General features: G+C 45.4%; 1 protein-coding gene across 1 annotated transcript in view; it reads right to left on the reverse strand.

Moving 5' to 3' along the window:
- The window catches only part of GPC1 (glypican 1), a 200633-nt gene that overhangs the window by 92034 nt on the left and 89361 nt on the right, over nucleotides 1-19238 (reverse strand). The window contains exon 2 of the mRNA XM_083849122.1: nucleotides 8824-8982. Within this exon, the coding sequence (XP_083705248.1) occupies nucleotides 8824-8982 (159 nt within the window). The remainder of the gene's footprint in view (nucleotides 1-8823; nucleotides 8983-19238) is intronic.

A 19238-nucleotide genomic window follows, 5' to 3' on the forward strand; every position in this document is an offset into this window, starting at 1 on the left:
CCGTGTCCTCCGTCTCAAGAGCCCCCACGACAGAGAGGCCAAGCCACGTGGGGCCAGGGGTGGCCCTGCTTCGACCGACCAGGCGGGCAGGCTCGGGGCATGGTCCCACCACACCTGAAGCGAGCCGAAATCCCGCGCTCTTCCAGCTATTTCCCCTGGGACAAGTTTACTACATGCCGCCGCACAACACTTTCATTGGCATTCATTAGTCCTCGAGGACCAATTTATTCCTTTTTAGCAGCATTAAAACAGAGGTTGCATTTCACAAGTGAATTGCTGTACTGCTGGGGCTGCAGGAAGCCGCTCAATTATCTCCAGTGTATTAACAGCTGAATCCAGACCTTATACTGATCTTAAACGGTAACAAACGTTATTTCCCAGAGCCTTGATGAGCCAACCAACAGTCTGATCCACAGCTTGCAGCTGCCTCAGCATTTTGGGGAGAGTGTTGGGGAGTTGGGTTTTCTTTATTTTACCACTGCCATGCAGCTTGGAGTAAGAATGAAAATCCAAGCAATTTTCATAGCTCTCTTTATGATCATTTCTCCTATTTTGTTTAGTTTTGTTTCAGACCATCATTTGGCAGCTTTTATAGGTTGAGCCAGGGAAAGAGATTATGCCTGTTGTTTTAAGCAGCAGGTGTAGCAATCAGCATTGAAATGTACGTATCCCTCTTTGAGATGTAGCTATGGCAAGCGGAGACAGTATTTCCAGCATTACATGCAAAAATAAAGCTAGATAATTAATAAAGATGTGTTTCAGAGGAAAAAAAGAAGAAAGCATCCTTATTTCTTTTGCCTGCTAGTGAGTGCTCTCTCACTGTCTTCCAGCCAGGGCTCTTGCACAAGCTGCCTCCATGCCAATCTCCAGGCAAAGTGTGTGCTGATGTTACCCCTCGGTCAGCAGGGATCACTGCTGAGCAACATGGAGAGACTTTCTGCAAGGACAGCTCCCGCTGGGAGAGCAGTGGATCAGCGGGAGAAGTACTAAAGAGAGACCCTTACAGGCTCACAACCGAATTATCATATTTACATAGCTTGCACTTGAGGAATCTGCAACTCCAGTTAGGCAGATTCAGGTTCTTTGAAAGCTGGGTCAGCTGATTCCCATTTCTCTTCATGGTGGAACAAACCCAGCTCACTGGTATCTTGGCCAAATCTGCCATGAACTGTAAAAAATTATTTTTCCCTCACTAACCTGTCCAATTTCAGAAAATACAAGCAATGGAATCAAAACGCCCTGACACAGCCAGAGCTATGGGAACTAAGGGAAGTGAGGCACTGGAAAAAGCTCTGCACACATTACAGTGTGTTAGCTGCGCTCTTAAATCTGAGAGGCTGTGTTGGTCTGAAGGGAGGAAATTAAATGAGAACAGGAAAGGGAGAGAGAAGGGAAGCATTTATAAGCAGCCACGGCAGATGTAAAGGTGAAATTCTTGTCAGTGAAGCTATCCTGCTTCTTTCTATCCCAAAGAGCGATTACCTTTGACTCTCCCTATAGATAAATCATTTCTTGGCAGTTTTCGTAGGCACAAAGCACCTTCAAGCTCCTGCTTGTACTGCTGTTACTCATGCTAATCTCTAAAAATCAGCCCAACTCCCCTAATCTCACAGGGTTCCATGTGCCAAAAAACTCTGTCCCATCCCTGCACCCATTTCTACAGGTTGTTTGCAGACCTCTCGCATGATTTTGAGCATTACATACACTTTGGAAGGGGCCTTGCGAATAACCCACACATAACAACAACTAAAGGAGCATTCAGAAAAAGTACCTATTTTTTCTTAGGTGGGAGGTGCTGAGAATGAATGTATGGAAATTTGATAAACCCTTGTAAGAGTTGGGACGACTGGAAGTGTTCTGCTCTCTTACAAGAGGATCACTGATTTTTATGGATGAGAGGGACTTCTGGGGACCCAGGCTCTGTTCCCTCTAACACAAACCTACTGCACAATGCATCACTTTCTCCACAGTCCACTCACCCAAACCTGTTTGATTTAATTTTTTTTTTTTTTAAACAAAGTCTTTGGACCATAGATTGAGTCTCAGACAGGCAGGATGCCCTACGGTGCACTAATGTAACAAGAAGCTTCTTGGCTGAATGGATGTGCTTCTTCAATGGCAATAACTAATAAAGCAGAATCAACAGTTTGCTGCGAGCATTTCTGGTTAGAAAGAACAAAGTGCTTCTATCATCTCAAATGAGAACAGATATCTCGAAGCACACAAAATAGCACAACCTCCTATGTCAGGACACGCCACATACTTCAGTATCGTGTTTTCAAGCTTATCGTGTATGCTGATCTCTGTGCTGGGACAGCACCTCGCCTCTGGAGCCCTTGATGTTCCCAAACTACCACAGCACCTGACCAAGAACAGAGACATGATTCATGCCAAGCTGTGGGGGAATTACCAGCTCACGAGCAGATTCAGAACACCTCCAAGTCTTTGCAGTAGCAGTAGACCAGGAAAGTCCAGTATTTTCCTCTTATGAGAAAGATGGAACAGCAGAGAGCCGAAAGGGGGAAACCACTTCATGTAGAAATTAGTAAACTAATTGGAAGAAGGCTGAGTGTAAACTGGTTCAAGAAACAGGCTCCTCTGCTGAGCCACGCAGAAAAACCTCAGCTGTTCACCTCCTGTTTCACTGCGCTGCCCTCCATTGGGCCATCTGACTGAAGCCTCTGTGCAATGCTGCCTCAGCCACCGAGGGCAGCACCCAGCATTCGTCATAAATGCCTGGCTGATGGACTGCTGACGGTGGAAAATCACAGGTTTTCAGAGACTCATGCATTGATTCGTGAACGGTAAAATAAACTCTGCCCAGACTTTTTTCTCAAATGACTACGTGGCCATCACTAATTTCCTGCAAAATACGCCTGCAGCATTCGGTATCTCAGAAGAGCAGGTGATTTCTTTTATGTCCTCAAGCAGATGCATATTTCCATGTTTTCTGAGCACTCGTAGGGAGCTTCTTGTGTGTGTGTGTGACAAACACGGTGACAGCGGTTGATACTGAGATGCCTGATCTACCTTTTCCCTTAATCTGACTTCTGCAGGGATGAAGTAGCTCATCTCTTTGGGGTGTGCAAGTCGTTTCAGAAGGCAGCCCGATTCAGTGCCCCTGTCCCAGTGCCACTGCCTTTTTTATTTTTTTGTTTTGTTTTTATTAAGGAGAATATTGTGCCTATGCCATCTGTTAAGAAAAGTGCTGCACATACGTCGCGAGATACCCTGCAGCACACAATAGAGACTTGCAGATTAAATGTGAAGAGAAGTGGCTGTAAGGAGAGAGAAAACTCCAGGTGCTGGAGCTGTTACAGGTGAGCCTAAGCGTTTGCCTCCCTGAGGCAGCTACCTGTCAGGAGTAATCTTGCCGAGCCCAGGAATGCACCTTGATAGATGCCGCACCCCATTCCAGGAAACCATAAATACCAACCAAGAGGCTCAGCACCACACATGAAAGCATCTTCTTGCTGCGGAGCACAATTGCAGGGACTAGCACAAATCCCACCTCATGCTGGGGTTTCCTTAAGGTGGCTCCCTAAGGGGAAACAAGGGAGGGAGCAAATGCACGTGCTTGCTGCCTTCCTCCTAAGGAGGCCTCCAAGGGCCCCCCTATTTGTTCCTCCATCCTTGAGCCACCTGGCGAGCTGGGACCCACTGCCACCTCCCATCTGCCCGGGGACATCCCAGACATCAGCTCTCTCCTGCAGAGCTGAGCCCACACACCGAAACCACAGGGGCAGAGCCCTGGCATGGGGAATTGCCACAAAAAAAAAAAAAAAAGCATCCCCAGCTAATTAGGGGCTTCTGGGTCAAAAGCAATACATTTGCAGTCCAAACCCAAACGCTTCGCTCAAGGGAGCAGCCCCAGACTGCCTTTTAGGGACTGAAACCCTACACACTGTTGGTCAAATAAGTCAGTTCCTCTGACAAAGACATATTTGGTTGAACTTTAAAACAGAAGCCTTTAGAAATCTCTAAAATTTTACCATCAGTGTGTAACAGCTTCTAGGATGTTCCCCACCTTGTAACATTTAAAACAACGATTCATTTTCACAAGAAATATGTAACTGTCTAAAACTAACTCTCAAATAATGTTAATTATCTGTACAGTCTGTGTTCCAACATATGCGATTTCCAGCTACCACCCGTTGAAGTTATGAAAGCTTTTACATGACATCAGCTTTCCAATGGGCAGCTACCTATAAAATGCATAAATTCTAATTTGCAATTGATTGCTACAGCTTAAAAATCACAGAATTTGTAAGAGCTACAAATAGTTTTTAGACTGTGCAATGTGGAATAAAAGCAGAGATTTTTGATCCAGCCTGTTGATACTTCCTAAAAAAAGGAAACAATTCTGAAAGGACAGATTTGCTGGCTCACAGCTAAAGGTCAGCAGTCACACAGTGAGTGCTTGCTAAGTGTACCAAATGATTGGGAAGGAAAGATTGGCACAATATTGCAATACAGTTAAAAAATTACTTAAATGGGGGAAAAGGGAGAGGAGAGAGAGAGAGACAGGCACGGATTAGACTCATGACGAGTGAGCTTTCACGAAAACCAGAAGAACAGCCCTGTGCCTTGCTGCTCGCAGTCCCTCTCTCTGTCACCCCAGGTGCCACTTGCTCCTGCTCTGTTTCTGCCACCCCAGCCTGTGTGGCTGTCCCAGCAGATACGTGCTTTCAGGCTGCACTCGCATCGTGATCTCCTGCACCCAGTGCCAAGTCATCAGCCATCACTCCTCCAGCCCTTCCTGTGGTGCAGAGGTCTCTCATGCTGATTTCTAACTGCTTACAGAGGCACAAGTTTCACTGAGAAGTGGGAGTTCAAAACTCCCGTGACTTTCTGTAACGCTGACATACAGCTGTGTGATACGCCAGAAAAAAAAAGTTAATTTTCCCATGGGAGATCCCCACAGCCTGCCCAGTGTTTATAACCCACTCTTGGCACAATTCATGAAGCCAAAGCACTTCAGTGGCTAGCTCCTCTTCTCTAGCCGGCAGAGGGGGCAACACGCAGCTCTCGTCCGTTTCTTGAAATCATGTACTTGAGCAAAGTTCTTTGTCAAAGTATCTCATTTTATAATATTGTGTACTGAAAGTTTCCAATCCACTGAGATGATACCAGTTTTAAAACAAGCACATTCTGCAGTTAAAATCTCAGAAGTATTCCTAATGTTGGTAGCATCTTTAAAACAGCATTTGGTACCATTCTCAACAGAGACCATCCCAGCTCCCGGCAAGACTCCCAATATTGTTATCACCCGTATTATTCACAGCTTGCTTTCAAGGTCTGGGATATGTACAATTTTCCAGGCAAATAAACTCTGCCTAAAACCCACCTAGCAGCCTCCAGTATCATGGGCTGCTCCGTGCCTGAGCAGGAGACCTGGGACGTCACTATTAACAAGGCATCCGCGCACATAATCCTGCTAACGAAGTACCACTACTCGGGGATCTCTGTGTCTGCCCTAGCACTTGCTTAACAAAAGCATATGCTCTCATCACTTGTGGTCTGTGTTTTTGTGTGTGCGTGTGGTTTTTATTAATTAAAAACGATCGGTTGTGGAGCAAAACACTAGCTTTTCAACCAAAAAGGTTAACAGCAAGGCAATGACCGTAAGCATAGCTCAAATCTGATGCCCCCACATCCTGCTAACTAAACTAAAGCAAAACAACAAATGCTCTGGAAAGGAGATACGCAATACGGTAGGATGTTAAACTTTAAATTTAGCCCTGGCAGATCCTCAGGAAGGACATCCCAGAAGCCATGTGTACTCTGCTATGCAGGGAAAGCAGTCAAACCATAGGATCCTCTTCCACGTATATCAGTTTTATATACATCTCTACCTATCATGTCATCTGTATTTCATATATATTTTCCCTAAAAGTACTTTGTGTAAGAAAAAGGACAATCCACTCTTGCCCACAAAGTGTTTGTCCCCAAAGCAGCCAGTGAGACCAGAACTACAGATTATATAATTCCTTGTGATGGGACAAAAACGTGGCTCAGAAAAGAAGCCCTCTGATAACTTAAGAGCTTTGCAGATCACCACCTGCAGGATGAATTATTCTCCAATGCAAAGTGTTGAACAGCAGCATGGAGAATACTACTTCAGAAGCAGATTGCTGTAGCCTTGCTATTTTCTACCTGGAGCTTCAGGGCAATTTGCAAGTAGGGACTATTGCCATGATCAGCAGTGAGATTACAAAACCAAGATTTGCTGTGATGAATCTGAAGAAGACAGCTCCAGGCCTGAAGTTCTATGTGCCACACCTGCTAGTGGAGAACATAAGAATAATCTGACCTCCAGGCTGCAAATAGTTTGAGGGAGGGTTGGACGTCCCCAGCCTGTGGAGCCCTCTGCTATGTCCTCCTGCAGCCAAACCAAATTGCAAGTATAAAGACAAGCTGTGCATCGATATCTCTGCAACCTCAAAAGCTGCACTCTCCCCTCCAGGGCAAACACAGACATGGGGAAAGTGGAAAGGAAAAACCCTTCCAGAATAGAACAGACACGCATCTGTGAGAAAGCAATATCACATTATTGCCAGATGAAGGGCTATGTGCAAAACAAAGGCAACGAAAGGCCTCCGTTATTCAAGTAGCCACAGAAACTGCTGACAAGAAAATCCAGCAAAACCAGGCATCCAGTGGCAGAAAGCCTAGATCTTGTGACATTAAAAAGATCTTCTATTCAACAGCTTTAAATAGCGCTACCTGCAAAAAGTCTTAGTAAGTGTAAGGTGAATCTGGAAAATTGGGTGGTTTCTACTGCAGTGTTTCAGCAGTTGGTATGATTGCACTGCCACATCACCAGAACTACCTTAATTTTAAACCATCTATACAGTAGCTACAAAAAAATCCAAAACCCAAACAACTGCTTATTATAGGCAAACTTGTGCTTGAAATGCAGACAAAATATGATGAATACTGTTTTTTTTAATCTTGTCTTGCATAAATTATAAGCTCTCTATTGATTGCAAGGATAATTATCAAACAGAAAAAGGTATAATGGGAGCAGGAAACATTTTCCTGGCCTTGAGGGCTCAACTGAGGTTATTCCCACTGCAAAACACCCATGATCAGTGCATTATGGTCTGTTAAAGTAATACTTCACTTATTGAATGTATATATTGTTCGATGCTTAAAAAACAAACACACACATAAATCAAAGAAAACCTCAAACCCTTGGCTATGTACCACAGAAATTAATGTCTATTTTTGTAAAATACTAGAAAAAATAGAGAAAACCCTCACATCTCTAATTGGCTTCTCAACATAAGCATCCCCCCTCTGATATGCTTGTTTTTGCATACTATTATTTTTATTGCTGTTATTATTATTAATCCACCAAACCATCACACTCACATTAAACTGGTCCTTCACTAGCTAGTTTCTGCTCAGCAACATGATCCTCAAAGCTTTCCACCAAGTTTTACACTCACGTGATACAGGTAGAAGGATGTTCTTTGGAGTGTCTGGGGCAAAAAGTAAAGGCCAGATGTACCAGCCCAAACCTGCCAAAACGGGCGGAAGAGGGAAAGCGTGCTGAGGTCCGGTGTATGTTCTGCATTAATCTCTGTGAGGGGTTGGATTTCAGAGGTCAGCGAGAGTGCTCGGCAGCAACAGCTACATCAGGGTCCATTCAGGTGCCAGCCTGAGCAGCCAGCATTGTAAGGCTCTTTTGAAAATCTTGGCCATCGCTTTTTAATGCAGGTGAAAATCAATTAATTTTGAGCTTTTAAAAGAATGCCTTTGCTGTGGTCAACCCTGGCCACACAGTCCCAATGCATTTTGCAGAGATGCATTGCCTTTTCTTTCTATTCAGTGCAAAAGCACTTAATCTTGGTTATCAGCTCCCTGAAGGTCAGGTTTATTTCTTTAGATCTATTATGTACTGCTTGAAATTTCCAGTTCCACCTTTCTGGCTATTATAGCTTCTTTCTCCAACACCTATTCTTCTCACAGTAACTCCATATGACGACTGTTGATAAAGTTAAGACGACCACGATTCTAAATGACCGACCTTCTTTAAAATCTGATAACGGATACAGTTTCTGAATCATAGGTCATCTCAATTTTGCCAATAAACCATTTATTTCCAGCGGCCTTCAGACCCTGAGGCTTACTGTGCACTGCAAAATGTTTTCTTCAGGGAACAATAAAAGTAAGAGAGACATCCTTAGCCTTTACTTAGCACATTAGGAGGGATACTGTGCTTTGGAGGGCATGTTTGTCCACAACATCTAAAGCGCAATGACCTCTAAGATCTTTACTGCTGTACACCACTTTTGGATGTTTGTATGATGCTCAGAGTTATAAGCAACTAATATGAACTTACCTCCTTTTCATTTGCAATCTGTATGGAAAGAACAAGAAAAATCCATGCCTTCTTAGATCCTCCCCCTCTACTGAGGGCTATCCAGTCACCTTTACCATATTCTTCAGATTATACAGCTCAAGGCACAGTGCCAAGTCTTACATCACTACCTCTGATGTTATGCTGCTGTGGTAAGACCTGATTACGCTATGCTTGTAAAAGCTGCATCTGTGCCAAGGTACACAATTTGTTGGTATGAGTGCCAGCCAGCCTCCTGCCATGGCTTCACCCAAGTGGAGTTCTTGAAATGACTTGCTCTCGCAAAGACACAGCCTGAGGTACAATTGCTATTGAAGGTCAACGTTTTAGACGAACTATTGAACAAGATGCAGAAGAAGGAATATCGAACACAAACCCCTCGCTCTAACAGCACCTGGGAAGCTACGCAGTGACTAGATTCTGAGCAGAAAGTGAACAAATCAGGTGTTACTTACTGTCAAAGCTTCTGTACTGTGCCGTTAGGATCGTCTGCACAGAGCGACCGGCCTCTTTCATCATGGCTTCAAATTCACTTCGGCTTTTGTTTGCAAAGTTCTCCTCCATCTCGCTGGTGCAGCAGGTATAGCCTTGTGGGCAGATTCGTAGGTGCTCCCCTAAAATGAGAAAAAACATAGGTGAATGGCCAGCTCTGGAAAGGGAAGGACTTCAACCCAGCTGAACTCAGCATAAAAACATTCCAACTCCCTGGTACCTGGAGCTGCTTATGTGCCTACCCGCTAGCTTGAGCTATCCTTTATTACTGTAGTGGTTGGTCTGAACACGGGTAGAGGTTTTCTCACTGGAGACTGTGAGGGAAGCAAAAGTGAAGGAGATAAAATCCATGTGTTGGGCCAGGAAAAGGGAAATAAAAGTAACTCCTTCTCTGTCTGCCCTACACAGAGCCCAGAAGACATGAAAGTCTCTCATTAAATGACACATTAATTGTCCTTGTTAGACTTCACGTCTCTTAGAGCAACTGCTTGAAACTACTTTGCCAAAAAAAACCAAAATGAAACAAAAAGCAACCTCCCTAAACACTATCCCTATTCTGAGAAGGGATTCCCATAACCAGGAGAGATGAGAATAGAAGTTTTCAAAAGACAAAGGTATGCTGAATACCACTGGAACTTGGTTGACTAATTCCCATCCATACATTTGGAAATCTGTCCATTTACTCTTTTCTTTTTGATTAAAAACCTTATCTCCCAGAAAGAGAGAGAACCGCACAAAAAAAAAGGGTGCTATGACAAGCACTGATTGAATATACCCCTCGCTATGGAAGAAGGACAGGAAAGGTAAAATGACTCAGATGTTAAATTAAAAAATTCTTCAGCATGGGAGCTCCTCCTGTCCCTCCACAACCTCTTTGTTGTGAAGAAGCAAGCCTTTACATAGGCAGAGTCAGCATCATTTTGAAAATAATTGCCTAAGTTCTTATGAGTCCTTACAAACAAAGACAAATCCACCTGAAAATACACCCCACATTTCTCCTCACCCAGCAGTAAGAATTCATTTGAATGAAATCAAATATCACAGTTTTTTTTTTAAAGAATAAAACCCCCCTTGTTTCAAGCACGCATGTAGATAAACCAATTACAAAGAAGTTAACGTGCTTAATGTAATTTGATTGCGATTGCCAGTGATTTTGCTGGCAATTTTACAGGACTGCCGTCTTAATGTCAGAGCTGAGCTGAAACATATATTTAAGATCATGTTTTATCTTGTGTGCATTGACAGCTTCAAATCCCGAACCTGCACAGTCCTCCAGAGCTTCCCATTAAAGTCCCAAGCTATATCCAGCACAGAACCCTTAGCAAACGGGTGCCTTGAGTTAAAGGGTCTTTACAATTGGGCATGGGTCCTATCCTTGTCAATGTCATGTAATTAGGGAGAGCAGCGGGCCCTGCACCACCTTCACCCGATATAAGAACAGAGTCAAATATGAGCACCATGTCACCCAAGGCTTCCCATACCAAATGAAATTCAAGTTATAACGCTCGGCCGAGCCTTTCTCTCATGTGTTCCCTTTCAAAAAGCAGATTCTCGCAATTTACTTCCGAGCTCACTTCTCTCAAGCTGCATTTGTACGAGAAAGTTGTTGTGAGGACTGCTGACATGCAACAGACAGGCATGAAAAGGGAGCTGGAATTTTTTGACAAGACACAGCTTTGTTTCCTCTCATAGCAAATTAAAAACTTTCTTTTTGCCCAGCCTCTTCTGTCTGGTTTCTGCTTCCACAGGATTCCTGACGAGGATCAACACTTTATTTCCAGTTGTTTTACTGTGGTACCCCGTCCTTCCACACTGCCTTTATCGTCTGAGGCCTTGTCAGTGCCAGGCCGCCTGAAAGGCCTGCTGAGCCGATGGTCCCAGCAGCACCACAGCCCGCAGGTTCAGCCTAGGCCACCACCAACCCTTTATAATTCTCCACGTTTTGGTAAGCCAAAATAAAGCGGTGGAAACCCAACACTTGGGGAGCCCCCTTTCTCCTGACCCGCTGCCAGCATGTGGGGCTCAGCCTTGCCAGGGCTTCCTGCCGCTCTCCCTCAAGCCGCAGCCAGTTGGGGCAGGGGGACAGGGCACCCAGACAGCTGTGGTTGCCAGGTCTGAAGCCATGGAGAGCAAACGTTGGACTCCAGAAATGAAACAGAGGGAGAAAACGTCTGTGGGGCCTGCCCCGGAGGAGGAGGAGGAGAAGGGTGCCCTGGGAGGAAGAGCCCCATGCTGCGCCCAAGTTCCCCACCAGCAAAGGGGAGCAGCACAAGTCTGAGGCGTGCTAATTAAAACGTGACGTGACCAGACAGAAACCTCCACGCTCCCAGCCCGGCCTGAGGCGCAGGGTGTGTCTCAGCAAAATGGCATCGGTCCAACCCTTCGTTAACAGAGCATCAGATAACCTGCAGCCAACAGATAGCAAAGAACTGGAGGGGAAAAAGGGAAAGAAAGAAAGTGAGAAGTAACTAAAATTGCCTAATTTTACACAGTTTTGGGAAAGGAACAGATTTTTTCAAAATGCTTAAATTCAGAGCAGTCTCAATTCCTTTTGATGCAACATTTATTTTAGCTTTCTACAGGCGTTCATACGGTACTCAGCACCACAGCATTTTATCTCAGTGGGAAGCAAAGTTTTCATCATTTGTCTTTGTATTTCAAACTTGGTGTGTACAAAACACAGTCTTACAGTACTACGAGAATGCTTCACTTGCTTTGCTTTTTAACCTGACCCACCCTGGAAACACTCACTATTATTATTTCAACTTTTTTTTTTTTTATTGACTTCAAAATAAACATACTCTAGGCCGTACTTTTGCTTTCCCTATATATCAAAGTTCATTTGTTTGCTAACTTGCCATTATGTCACTGCCGAAGCTATGCTATAAATACCTCTGGGTTCACTTGGCTGGAGATTATCTGCAGATATCTACAGAGAGTTAGAGGTGTTTTATAAGGAGTAAATCTGCAAGACACAGCGTGCTTTCCTCTCTGTTGCTGTGTCAGAGAAATTTCCCGTTGTCTGCAGCTGACACACTGCGAACCACTTGCTTCATAGCGCATGCTCCCAGCCCGGGAAGAGCTTTGCAGAAAACAAGTGAGCATGACAGAAGCCAAACTGGCAGCAAACAGAGGCTGGTCCAAATCCCCTTGAAGACGATGGATATACTGCCCATGACTCAGACCAACTTGGTGAGGCCCAAGGGGAATTACGCTGTCCCATGAGAGCCTGTAACTCCAAACCAGCCTTCTCTGCCCAGCCTTCGAACTGGAGCAGCCGCACAGGCTGGGCAGCGTGGCACAGAGGCACCCGGTGCATCTTGGGTGGCTCAGGTAGCACCAGCTCCGCGCTGCCTTACGCGCTCCAGATTTAAGACACGAACCTGTAAGTATGAGAAGCTGCACTTTGGGATACTCAGCTTTCCCTCACAAAGCTATCAGCTTACCCAAACCTTAAGCAGCCAAAAATATGCGGTTCAGAAAGTGGCCCGTGTCCCGCTGGAAGAGCTGGCTCTCCCACAGACGTGGCAAGAGGCTGCTGAAGCTGGGAGGGGACGTAACCCACAGACTGCACTGCCTCCTAGAAATGGAGACAGGGCAGAGCATGCATGAGAACAGCATCAGACAAATATCTTGCTTATGATTAACTGCCCTGGAGTGGAAAGGAAGAGACAGGAGGCTGATGACAAGAAAATATCACACTGCCTGGTTACGGGCTTGGATTGTCCTTCAGATACCCTCTCAGCCAGCTGGGTTAACAGATCGTTTTGTCTATCAAATTCATTACTGTGTTTGAGAGTGCTGACTATTAAATCACTTCACCACTTCCTCCTCAGGGACAGAACCGGGTGCTTTGTGCAGGGTCCCCAGGAAGAGCCAGGATGGGCAGGAAGGAGTGGGTTCAGCACCCCACTTCTCCCCAGGCCCCAGGGCAGCCGCAGCCCCCAGCCCATGGGAGAAAGAAGGGAAGGCCCAGGAGTTTACCATGCAATGCTGAGAGCAGAGTCCTCAGCTCCCTTCGGCCATGTAAACAGTGCTATTTCTATCCTACATGACGTAGGAGATTGAATTCATCACGGTGCTTGCAGAAGGTTTGGTGTTTTTTGGATGTGTTAGAGTACCTAAATGCAAATTATTACAAAATTAAACTCTGGGAAGAATAATTTATTTCAGGCTGTGATAAATCCATCGCGAGTCTTCCCACCTATTTGTAACACTCGTCCCATTCATTTTCCAAACTGCTGCAGAAACTCATCTCATGCTCCTAATCCAAATCTGACCACTGATAGCTCCCTTGGCACCTCCCACCCAAACCCCCTCCTCAGGGTGGGCAGGTCTCAGACAGCCCAGCTTGCTGAAATCCCACACTGCTGAGACCCCTCCTGCACGCAGCATGGGGAAGCCAGGACGCAGCCCCGGGGCTAGGTGCAGCCAGGGAAGCGCAGCGAGAGCACACGGTGAGCTCCGCTCCTCTCCCACTGTCCCTGGTAGGCACTGGGCTCAGTGGTCTTCTCCCTCTGCTCCCCTAAATCCCATCCAGGCCAATAAGCATCAGAGGCAGGAACACAGTGTAGTTCAGATCATGCCTTTTAAAAAAAAATTTTTTTTTTTTTTAACATGTCACAGTGCCTGCGAAAGATGCAAAATGAGCCTGGAGGTGGTACAGATGTTAAAAACACCTTGCAAAGAGTTAGTGCAACGAAAGTAAATCCCCTTCCTTATGCCTCTCAGCTTTTCCTGTTTCAGGTACTCCTGTCCTCATCTCTCTTGAAATACCTTTACTTCATATACTTTAAAGGGAACATGGTTCCCAGAGTGATTTAGAGCATGCCGATTAGTAACTGACAGCATGGCCTTTAACACTGGTAGCACAGCGCTGCCTGGAAACTAGTCTTGTCACAGGTAACTCCTGCAGAAAATGAGGGTACCCAAAAAACATTTGACTACGACATGACCCTGTGGCTGACCCTCCTAGGACAAGCTCTCCATGCACTTTTCATTCCAGATGCACCAGCTGGCGAGCCTCTTCCTAACACCATTGCCCCGTAACACCTGTGTAAGGTGGTGGGGGATACAGTCGGTCTCTCGCAGTAGCTGCTGGCATCAGACTGAACCGAAAGCCACGCTGCTCTGTTAAGGGGAGTGTGACTCAGGAGGTTTCCCATATTGCAAAGGCTGGTGTCAGCTAAGCGCTGGGCGGCCAGCTTCTTTGATTTGCAGTTAGCTGTTGGCAAAGTGTGCTATCTTCTATTTTCAGGTTATGTATTAAGAGTATTGGCCTGTTCGTCTTTGCTTTGCACATAATGCCAGGGGAGGCATAGCAGGCCTGAATATTAAGTATTGCGTGGCAAAATTTCAAGCTTTGATCAAAATGCACCAAGCTATGGTCTTAGCAATACCCACGGACAAGGATGCACATGGGGGCTGGCAGGGGCTGGTCAAGAAACAGGACAAAGAACACAGGTTAGCGAATATGGGAGCCAAAGCTGTGAGGGGCAGCTTTGGCTTATCGCTGGGGGTGAGGAGAGCCAGCGAGGAGCTGTCTGCTTCTCCAGCACCTGGCACGAACCCCTCGCAGACCTCAGCACGTAGCAGGACTTGGGTTAACCTCAGCCGGCCAAAGGCTACCTTGGAGCAGTGGCACGGCTCACGGGCCGAGGACTGCGGGGCAAGGCAGGTGCTGCCCTGCCTCCTTTGCCCACGCCGGCCTCCCCACGCGGGGGGATTTGGCTCTTCCGCAGCCGATCCCTATTTCTCTGTGCTGCTGCTGAGGGAGCAGCTGGGTGTCTCAGGGGACTGACAACAAAGGCATGGAGTCTTTTCAAGCTGCACACCACAGGTCTGAATTTGTCCTGTGTCAGCAGCTTTTATAATGCCTTACCATCTGATGGCTGATCAAATGGCTTGTGCTATCTGAGATGAACTAATGTTTTCATTCCAGATAAAGAAAACAAGCACTATGTTCCACATCAGTGATAAAAACAGCAAACTGGAAAAAAAAAAAAAAAAAAGCCAGAGAATATGCTGCTTCTGTTTAAGCAATGCACACATCTAAGACGAGACATCAGCAAACACTGAATGCTTGTTCACACAGCTCATCATTCAGACCAGGATTATACCAACAAAAGTGAAAATCCAAGGGCAGATAATCCGTGAGATTTGCTTGTTCCACTCCTTACCGTTTTACTCCTACCAAGATTTAATAAACTATCAAAACACTGTTAACCAAATAAGACAACTTAATCTGGCTGCTGGGTGGATTTGGCTCCGGCCCAGGGCAGCACTGCCCTGTAATTGCATTACAGTGAAACCCAGAGAGTGAAACCCTGACACAGGGAAGAGACACAGGTATTTCTGAGAAAGACCACAACTGGCGTCCTCGGGGCACAAGACCAAAAACGGGTGCGAGGCTTTGGGGCTGCCCCGTCTCCTGCAAACAGCAGCCCTGCACACCAGTAGCCTGGCTCTCGGGGAGCCAGATGGGAGAGCACAGGTAGGGCTCAATGGGAATTTCCTCCTGTTTGCTCTGTTCTTGTATTGAAATACTTCAGACTCCAAGCTGTCAGCTCAGTGTCATGCTCACACATGGGAAGTGTGGTATCAATTTGTTTAATCCTAGACCCTGATGTCAGGAACTTATAAAGCAGGCAAACATGGGCAAAAAAAAGTTAATTAACAGAGGAGAAAAAGCCACCTTCATGTCCTAGAAAAACATTAAGTACAGAGTAGGTAAGAGAGCCTTCACAAATGACAGTCTGACAATCCTAATGTCATCTGTGTATGTCTCCGTGGCAAACTGCCCAAAGGAAGGGAACAGAGAAAATGTCACAAATGCTGACAACAGACTTGATTCTTAGTGAAAAGCTCTGCATGAAAGCACTTTACCCACTCATTGCTCCTTTGGGTTTTGGGAATACCATTCCAAATGAACACACCACTCCAGAATACCCCTTCCCATCAACTCCCCCTCCCAGTTTCTCACTGGGTCTGGATCTGCCCTTAGCCACAGGGGCCTGACTCTCCCTCTGACTCTGAGCTGCGCGCACGCAGCAGAAATCAGTGCAGGGTGCAGTGATCCAAGCCTGTGTTTAAGGACAAAGCAGGAAACGCTTTATAATTTGCAGTAGAGAATATCTTTTTCAGTGGTTTGAGGGAGGAATGAAGGAATGCTTTATGGCCAAATCCGCATGTACCATGAGCAAGGTAACCCCTATTTCACAGCACTGCCTGAGCACACTGAGACCTAGTGCTCCTGAGATCCTCTCCCAGACACTGGACCCACTGACAGGGAGCTGCCAAGCAATTCTCTGCTCCAGGAGAAGTGATCCGACATGAAAGGCTTCATAAGGGAGCCATGTCATGGTCTACAATTAGCACCCTCCAAATATATCGGTCTTGGAAGAAGCCTTCAGTTCAGGCTAGAAAAGTTGCAAGGATCACGGAGGAACGCACAGGGACTTGACTGTTACATTCTTTCCCTTCCTCTGAAAAGCAGAAAACTCTTTAAAAAGAGCCTCAGACAAGGGAAGAATTATCTTGTCTCTTCAGATAACACTTGCGGGGATGTATTGAAGCTGTGTGTCATAATCCATCACTATCAACCTCTTTCAAAGTTGTCCTGAGCACATCAGCTTCTTGCCAGATGTTTTCATTTATTTTTTTTTCTTCTTCTTGAAACAAAGAGTCCTTTTATCCTCAGTTTGCTGCAAACTAAAATAAGATCAAACTGGAAACCTATCACTCTTACCGGATGCAGTTTCATTTGTAACTACGTAAATATGTTAGCACATAAGGGGCAAAGCAATTCATTAACCAATCTTTTTCAATTTCTTTTCAGAAAAATTTCTACTAGCTTTTTCCCATCAGTCTGGAAAAGGAAATCTCAGTACTAAACTAAGATTAAAGATGCAGTCCCCACTAAGAGGTTTAAGAGGTGATAGGGTGATAGCTTCTCGTTTAGTCTTGAGTAACAAAAAACAAACCAAAACAAACAAACACGTAGCAGCAACCACTTCAAGACAATTATTCATATAATCCATGACTTGGGTTTGGTCCAAAAAGAAAGGTTTCTCCAGTTCCCTTGCTGAAGCCCTGCAAGGGAAATGGTAACACTGCACTTTGGGATAAAGAGGCAGAAGGGCTTTAGCAAGGCTACAGGACTGTTGCTCAAGAACAATGAATGCTTGTGGCCACTGGCCAGTCCCAATCATTTCAGTGGAAAAAACAAGAACATCTGGACTCATCTCTTGTACAGGAGTTACCACTTAGGGAACATTTCCTTTTACTCACAGCACAGCTACTCACGCAGTAGATACTGGTGCAAAGACGATGACAGTCACCTTCCTGGGCTTTAGGCACGTGCCAAGCACCCAGCTCATGCAAGGCACCCCTATTTCTCGGCCTCTGTCACCCCACAGGATGCTGCGATGAGACACTCCCAGCAGAAGAGGATGAAGGCAGGACAGGACACCCAACAGAAGGCTGCCCCAGCGAGGACCAGGCACTGCCTCCCTCCTGCCCAGCGTCACCAGGGCTGCAGGGCTGGCTCGTTCCCTCCCTGCAGGAGAACTCATATGCCTAAGAAGGATCTTCTCTTCCAGCAGCACAGATCTCCCAAGGGAAAATAAACACAACTAAAAAACCCAACCGCTCTGTCTGCTGGTAAGAGTGAAAATGATTCCTGAGCATACAAAAAAAAACGGTCTTTAAACAGTTATTAAACAAATGAAGCTATTGGATCAGAATCTGATTTTAAGAGTTTGCAAAAATAAAATGCCTATGCCTAAAAATTAAAGAAATTACATTTAATGACAGTCATTAATCTTGAATTCCATAAATGTGTATTCTTTATTTTGAAAGTATAAAGATGCACGTAATGAATTGTCTGAACGCCATGAATTCAAGATCATCCTTTTCAGATCTCTGCGAAAATTTAAGAGACTTTTCCTATGCAAATTTTTGTTGGTTTATGCTGTAAATGAGGAGTGATTATACCTCTTCTAAAACTGTTTGCTCCGTGTGTTGGCAGGGATGTAGGAAGGTGCAGGACTGGGTGGGGGGGGTGGGGGGGCACGTTCTGGGTGCAGTGGGCTTTTTCCCTTTACAACTCAAAGCTTTTGTCAGCTCCAGAAACGCTCCATTTCCCCTTAGCTATTGCTTTGCTTTGTTTTGTGAATGTTTTGGCAGGCAGCAAAACTGCAGAGCTCTTTCCTACAATTTAAGCCACCATGAAAGGAAATGGAAAGTATGGGGTCATCTTGTGGGAACATGAATTGCAGACTTCCAGTTGGACCAGACTCATGCAGCTGATGCAGAACTTAGAGAAACAAGTACCGTGATCAAGGCCGGGGGCCGCAGAAGCCTCCGGCCACTGCATGCAAGAGATCTGCATCGGTAGGAATTCTGCTGCCTTTCACCCCTGCTCGCAGAAGCACGTCAGTGAAACCCATGCCATCGTTCTTCTATTTATGCCTCCATCTGATCTGCTGAACTGCCAAGCAGATTACAGAAAGCTGTCTATAAACCCAAAGGTGGTTTCTACTCTTAAAACTAATCCTGGGGTATGAAGAGACGAGGGCCCTGCTCTAGTCATACCACCACTATTTTGTGAACGGAGTCCCTTTCCACAACAGTCAAACATCACCTTTCACCCCTACGTGGTAAGTCAGAGGACCAGGCTTAACCTGGCTCAGCACTAAAACTCCAACGTGCTGCTGGATCTTGACGTGGCTCACAGTGCATATGCCTAAAATTTTACCAGAGAAATTTATTTTAGGCAACTTCTGTTTGAAAACTTAATGGAAGTGTAGTTGTTCTCCCCAGAGCGTAATGAACAGATGACTAAGAAATGTTGCCAGTATCTGTCTTTCAGCGAGATTAGTGTTGGGTTTGTGTGGTATCCTATTTATAACTTTGACAAACAGCTCACCCAATCATTTCATACTTAATCATAGCTGTCTGCCCAGCTCCCTCCAGAGAAATGCTTTTCAAGAAGTATCTGCCAACATCATACGAACAAAAGGAAGCAAACCACAGTTAAAAAAACCTTGCTCCCCAAACCAGCACACAGCAAAAGCTCACGAACTATATAGAAACCAGGTCTTGGGAAGTTACAAGGCATAATTACAGCGTCATTATTCATGGTGCTGCACAGCTATAGTTAGTCAGTGTTTCCACTGTAAACCCCTATTTTCATAGAGGTTTGCAGCTCAGCTGCAAGAAATTAGGCTATGATGAAATCTGGCAGTAGAAATTCTAGAGCATGGATTTTTTTTTAAACTATTTAAAAATGTTTTTCCCACTTTTCAATTCCTCCTGTATTCCTGGGGCTGTAGCAGTAGTAGTAAAAGAAACAGAAAAACGCTTCTTTTTGATGTCT

This window comes from Anser anser (genome assembly GCF_964211835.1).
Source record: "Anser anser genome assembly, chromosome: 9".
Taxonomy (NCBI): domain Eukaryota; kingdom Metazoa; phylum Chordata; class Aves; order Anseriformes; family Anatidae; genus Anser; species Anser anser.